Raw genomic sequence first — 5,320 nt, forward strand, 5'->3', positions numbered from 1 at the left:
AATTAGCATTCTATAATCTCTTCTCTCCAATGCTGCTATTGGTACAGTGACTGTGTGGGCAAACATGGAAACATAGTTCACGCTGCCTTGGGCATTAGATCCTGTTTGTATTGAAAGGGAATGTTGTCCAGGACAGAAGAGTTGTTGCTTATATTCTCCCTGAAAATGCCAGGCTATCTTGAACTTTAACATGGATATGGAGAACCACCAAAGAAATAGGCACAAGTGACCTCTGTTTAACAGTGTCTGAATAAGTGGCGTCTTTTATTTCTCAAACAGTAAACTGAACAGAGGTAGCCATTCAGGGATTTTACACAGGTATTTTCCTATCCTCTACTGCTTTTTAAGACATTTTTGTAAACACCATTTGCTTTCCTTTATCTGATTAAATAGTACAGACTTTACCGCTGTCCTCAGAGTTCTGTTTCATAAACTGTAACACTGATTTAATGATTTTAATTCCTTTTCCACAGCAGTATCTATTGTAGTGAGTCAGTGACTCTCAGTGGTCTATGCACTTACCAGAATGGCCGAGTGGTTAAGGTGTTGGACTTAAAATCTAATGGATATGTGTCTGCGTGGGTTCAAACCCCACTTCTGGTAGCAATGTTCTTTTGACATTGATAAGGAGTAATGGTTTCAAGTTGCAGTGGGGGAGGTTGAGGTTGGATATTGGTGGGGGGGGAGACTTCTTTCACTAGGAGGGTGGTGAAGCACTGGAATGGGTTGCCTAGGGAGGTGGTGGAATCTCCTTCCTTAGAGGCTTTTAAGATCAGGCTTGACAAAGCCCTGGCTGGGATGATTTAGTTGGGGATTGGTCCTGCTTTGAGCAGCAGGTTGGACTAGATGACCTCCTGAGGTCCCTTCCAACCCTGATATTCTATGAGAGGATCTCTCTCGTATAGTGATCCACAGAAGGAAAATGTTGAAGAACCATAGTAGTGAGCCATTAAGTTACTGTGTACCTGGCCTAGTGCTACATTGACATTGCTTAGATCTTGTTCACACAAGTAGAATTGTAACATCTAGAGATGGAAGAGACCTAGTATGTTATCTGCTTCATACCTCTCCACATTACATGAAACACACAGCAACTGATCTTTCTTTGAAGCTTTTCCGCTACATGCTCTGAAACTTGTCACAAATTCATAGGAGGGGAAGGAGGAGAAGACCGTAAAGTCTCACTCTTTTTTTTTTTTTTTTTGTCACTATTCTAATAAATTAGAGCTTTAAAGTATTTGACCATTTTTTCCATTATTTGACAATATTTGGTCAACTGACCAGTCAATTATTTTTGTGTGTGTGTGTGTGTGTGTGTGTGTGTGTGTGTGTGTATATATATATAGTACAAAAATAATATAAAGCCTGGAGCAGAAAACAGGGTTGGATTACTCCATAATTGCCCTATTCTGTACACCTACCTGAAACTCTGGTACAGACCACTGTTGGAGACAGGATACTGGCCAAGATGGACCATGGTCTGACCCATTATGCGGCTTTTATGATCATATATTACACACAGCAATATATTTTGGGCCCTTTGCAGCATGTTTTGGAGGTATCTACCTTGCATTTGGGTTGGAGTAAATTCTATTATTGGAGTATTCTCTATTATCAGTGGTAACTTAGGGCAGCATTTGGACCTTTGGTAGGAAATACAGAGGTATGATTTAAGCCAACTCCTTACGAGTACATGATTAATCCCTGTTGTACAAATTGCTCTTTTGACAAACTGCCAAAATAAGCCTGAACATGAATACTTTTCTTTATTTCCTTCTGGCTTTAAATCTATACCCAAGAAATACTAAATAGGACAGTGGTGGTGGTTTGCTTTTTCTAGCCTCTCTACTGCATTTAGGATTTATGCTGTAGCAATAGTGCCATTTACAGACTGACCTCCCATCAACACTTTTAACTGATTTCCGCTCATTATGTGCCTTTGATTGTCTCTAGTTTATCGGAGGACAGCTACGTTCTTGTTTTTCACCAACACACAAATAGGGATTACTTCATTCATCAATCTGGGATGACAAGAAGGAACTATGTAGCTTCTTAGGAGGTGCAGCAAATGAAGAACATATTGTGCTCATTTGAAATTAAAGGGGAATATAGATAAGCAGAATGCAATTACTCAAGTTGGAATGCAGACAGAATTTTGGAAATAACAACCTTACTCCTGTAGAAAGTGCTATGGGATCTCTCTTCTTCAATGACCTGGACTAATTAAGTTCTCAATTTTTATGTTTCACTTGAAAGACAGCACCTGTAGCTGCATGGGTTCTGTAGTTTCTCAGCGGGAAGACTGCCCCCATCTAACACCATGGTCCCCTATACAGTATTACACTGAATTGTCAACACTAAGTAATTAGCCCAAGTGAGAGAGTAGGTGTTTAAACTTATGACCTTCCATCCATAACTGATGGTGTTAACAAATGAATTGTTTTAGCACCAACAAGTGAGGCCTGCAGTGAGGTGGTGCTTAAATAAGCTGGTTTCGCATTTTACAGAGACTTTGGGCATGTCTACACTGCACAGTAAGCCCGAGTCTGTGGGACTTGGCTTGGAGACAGTGTCTCCAAGCCTGTGCTGGAGTGTCTGCACTGCATTGTAAACCTGAGTTTACAGTTGCTGGACTCAGGTCTCACAGCTGTGCTAACGTGTCCATACTGGACTATGCAAACGTGACTCTGGTCTGCTGCTTGACCTGCATTCCCACTGCAAAATGACAGTGCTTGGACCCAAGTCACAGTGGGATCTACTTCCCCCAGCAAGTCCTAGGACCTGAGTTCTGGCCGACCCAAGTTAGACTGATTTGTGTGTGAATGGAAGTGGAGCGTGGGCTCAAACCTGAGTCAGAACTTGGGTTTCATGTGCAGTGTAGACATACCCTTGGAGTCTAGCCATAGAAATGAATAGGCAGGTACAAACTGTGAGTCTCTTATAAATCTCATCTTCCCCTTGAAGCCATGTCTGCTTTGGTGCTGTGGTGATTTTAATTACATGGGTATTGTGGGTTGGTTGTTCTGGGCAAGTAGAAGAGGTTATCTTCTCCATATGCCCAAGAGGCAATTCCACTAGATAGAATGTTTAGGATTTTAAACAAATATCCTGCCATACAACATGTCCTGTTGTCCATACCAATTTGTGATGCTTGTTTGCAATGTTATTGTGCTGTTAGAAGCCATAGGTAGGAAGAAGTTTGCTAAAGTAGATAGCTTGATGTAAGGAAACATTTAACTAGTTGTTAGAACTTGGCACAGGGACTCAAATTCTGTGTTCTATTCCCAGCTCTGCCAATAACCCACTCTGTTACAATGGGTAACTCACTTAACTTCCCTAGATGTCAATGTTCCTCAGTGAAAAATAAGGGTAAGAGTTACCTACACCATATGACAGGTTTCAGAGTAGCAGCCGTGTTAGTCTGTATCCGCAAAAAGAACAGGAGTACTTGTGGCACCTTAGAGACTAACAAATTTATTAGAGCATAAGCTTTCGTGGGCTATGCATCCGAAGAAGTGGGTTGTAGCCCACGAAAGCTTATGCTCTAATAAATTTGTTAGTCTCTAAGGTGCCACAAGTACTCCTGTTCTTTCTACACCATATGGTGATTGAAAGATTTAATTTAATAATGTTTGCATACTGGCTTAATATTTTCTGACTTGCTAGAGAGCAAAAGATTGTTTTTTTTTTTTTTTTTTGAAAATGTTCAATTTACTAAGAAATGGAGACAAATTATCAAACCTTCCAAAAATAAACTAGAAAACAGTGTGTCCAAGTGTATTGTCTTTAGCTACTCTTTTCTTAATTGATAATTCTTATGTCACCTGACAGTAACATGATCAAAATGCTTTAGCTGTAGAGATCTTTTATAAATCCAAGGTGATTTTATGAAAAACAATAAAAAGCCACTTCTGTTGCATGATAACAGAATAAACTATATTTTTCTGTAGAAGTAAAGGCTGTAGAAACAAGGGGCAAACATCTTTTCATGAATTGGTGGGTATATGGGGCAGATATTTTTCCAGTGCTGCAGCAAATTTTCCAGCTTACCAGGTCAATGCAGAGAAAGGAGCAAATGCTTCCCAATTCATCTACTTTGGGACATAAGAAAAGGGTCAGTATAAAAAAAAAAAACAACTTGATTTGTAGTGCATGAAATCTCAAAATGAAGTAAATATGAATTTATGTTCTGTGGAGCAACAGTTATAAGTGGCTTTGGAAAGCAAAAGTCTTGCAGTTGTTAGCAAGATATTAATGTTTGGGCTTCCAGTGAATCCTAAATTAGGTGCTGGGGTTGCTGTTGGTAGTGGCTTTTTGTTTTTATTTAATTTATATATAATATAAAATAAAGTAGTTCTGAACATGAAGAGGGACTTGGGGAGCCTAGAAAGATCTGCTAACCTCCCAGGGGGCTATATTAGATCTCTGAGTCATGGAGTCCTTGCATAGTAAGTGTTTGGTTACAAGCCTTTTATGGGCCCCAGCTCAGCTGGGATATCAGTATCTGTATTATAGCTCCTATCTATTCTTAGGTGGCACTTCAGCAGGACTGAGCAGGCAAGGCAACAAAGAAGCAATTATTGTGTTCTCAATATTTGTAAATGTCTTTTTTTATTTTTAAAAATATTTTCTTTTATTTCCCTCCCCATACCCCTTTTCTGTAGAGCCTTTTTGGTGACCTGCGTAAAAGAGTTACAAAATGTCTTACAACGTGACTCTAAATGGACCTGGACCATGGGGTTTCCGACTGCAAGGGGGAAAGGACTTCAACATGCCCTTGACCATATCCAGAGTAAGTGCTAATACACAAAAAGCCTTCTTGCATTTGCTTAGGTTGGAAAGTAGCAGCAAAGGAGTTGCTAAATGCACACTCTAACCTGGACAAAATTAAGAGATTGGTCAGTCTGCTTAAATAGAGGCAGAAGGGACTGAAAAAACAGAGCATTTTAGTGGAACTAAAAAGAATAGAATGTTTTCTGTTAGCACATTTAAACTTGCTGATTCAAGGCATAGCTGATAATGCCAAGAAGCGATATCTTAGATGGACTGTATAAGAAAGATGAAGCTGCATCTTCACTCAATAAGAGCAAAAACCTCCTTTTAAATTAATGTTTCTGTCATGCTATAAAACAATTTTATTTTCCATAATATTGCTTCTTTGCTGTGACCAAGGGGCCTTATCTACTTTGTTTGTAATGAGGTTTGGTGATGGAGGGAAGGAAAAGGAAGTGTTCATAATAAATCAAATGAAGTTTCCAGAAAACGAGCATGTAGCTGCCTATAAATGTGTATAGTTTGGGTTTTGTCAGACTTTTTTTTT

The 5,320-nt window shown here is 39.4% G+C and overlaps 1 protein-coding gene and 1 non-coding gene across 2 annotated transcripts in view; both read left to right on the top strand.

The window, feature by feature from the left end:
- The first annotated feature begins 520 nt into the window (after nucleotides 1–520).
- On the top strand, nucleotides 521–603 carry TRNAL-UAA. The gene has a single exon. It is a non-coding gene; the product is annotated as a tRNA-Leu (tRNA).
- Nucleotides 604–4,515: 3,912 nt separating this feature from the next.
- Nucleotides 4,516–5,320, top strand: part of LDB3 (LIM domain binding 3) — an 83,540-nt gene continuing 82,735 nt past the window's right edge. Inside the window, exons 1-2 of the mRNA XM_029911389.1 lie at nucleotides 4,516–4,557; nucleotides 4,665–4,792. Coding sequence (XP_029767249.1) covers nucleotides 4,700–4,792 — 93 coding nt within the window. The 5' untranslated portion in view covers nucleotides 4,516–4,557; nucleotides 4,665–4,699. The remainder of the gene's footprint in view (nucleotides 4,558–4,664; nucleotides 4,793–5,320) is intronic.

The sequence above is a fragment of the Terrapene carolina genome, unplaced genomic scaffold (genome assembly GCF_002925995.2).
Source record: "Terrapene carolina triunguis isolate 2854851 unplaced genomic scaffold, T_m_triunguis-2.0 Scaffold95, whole genome shotgun sequence".
Lineage (NCBI taxonomy): Eukaryota > Metazoa > Chordata > Testudines > Emydidae > Terrapene > Terrapene triunguis.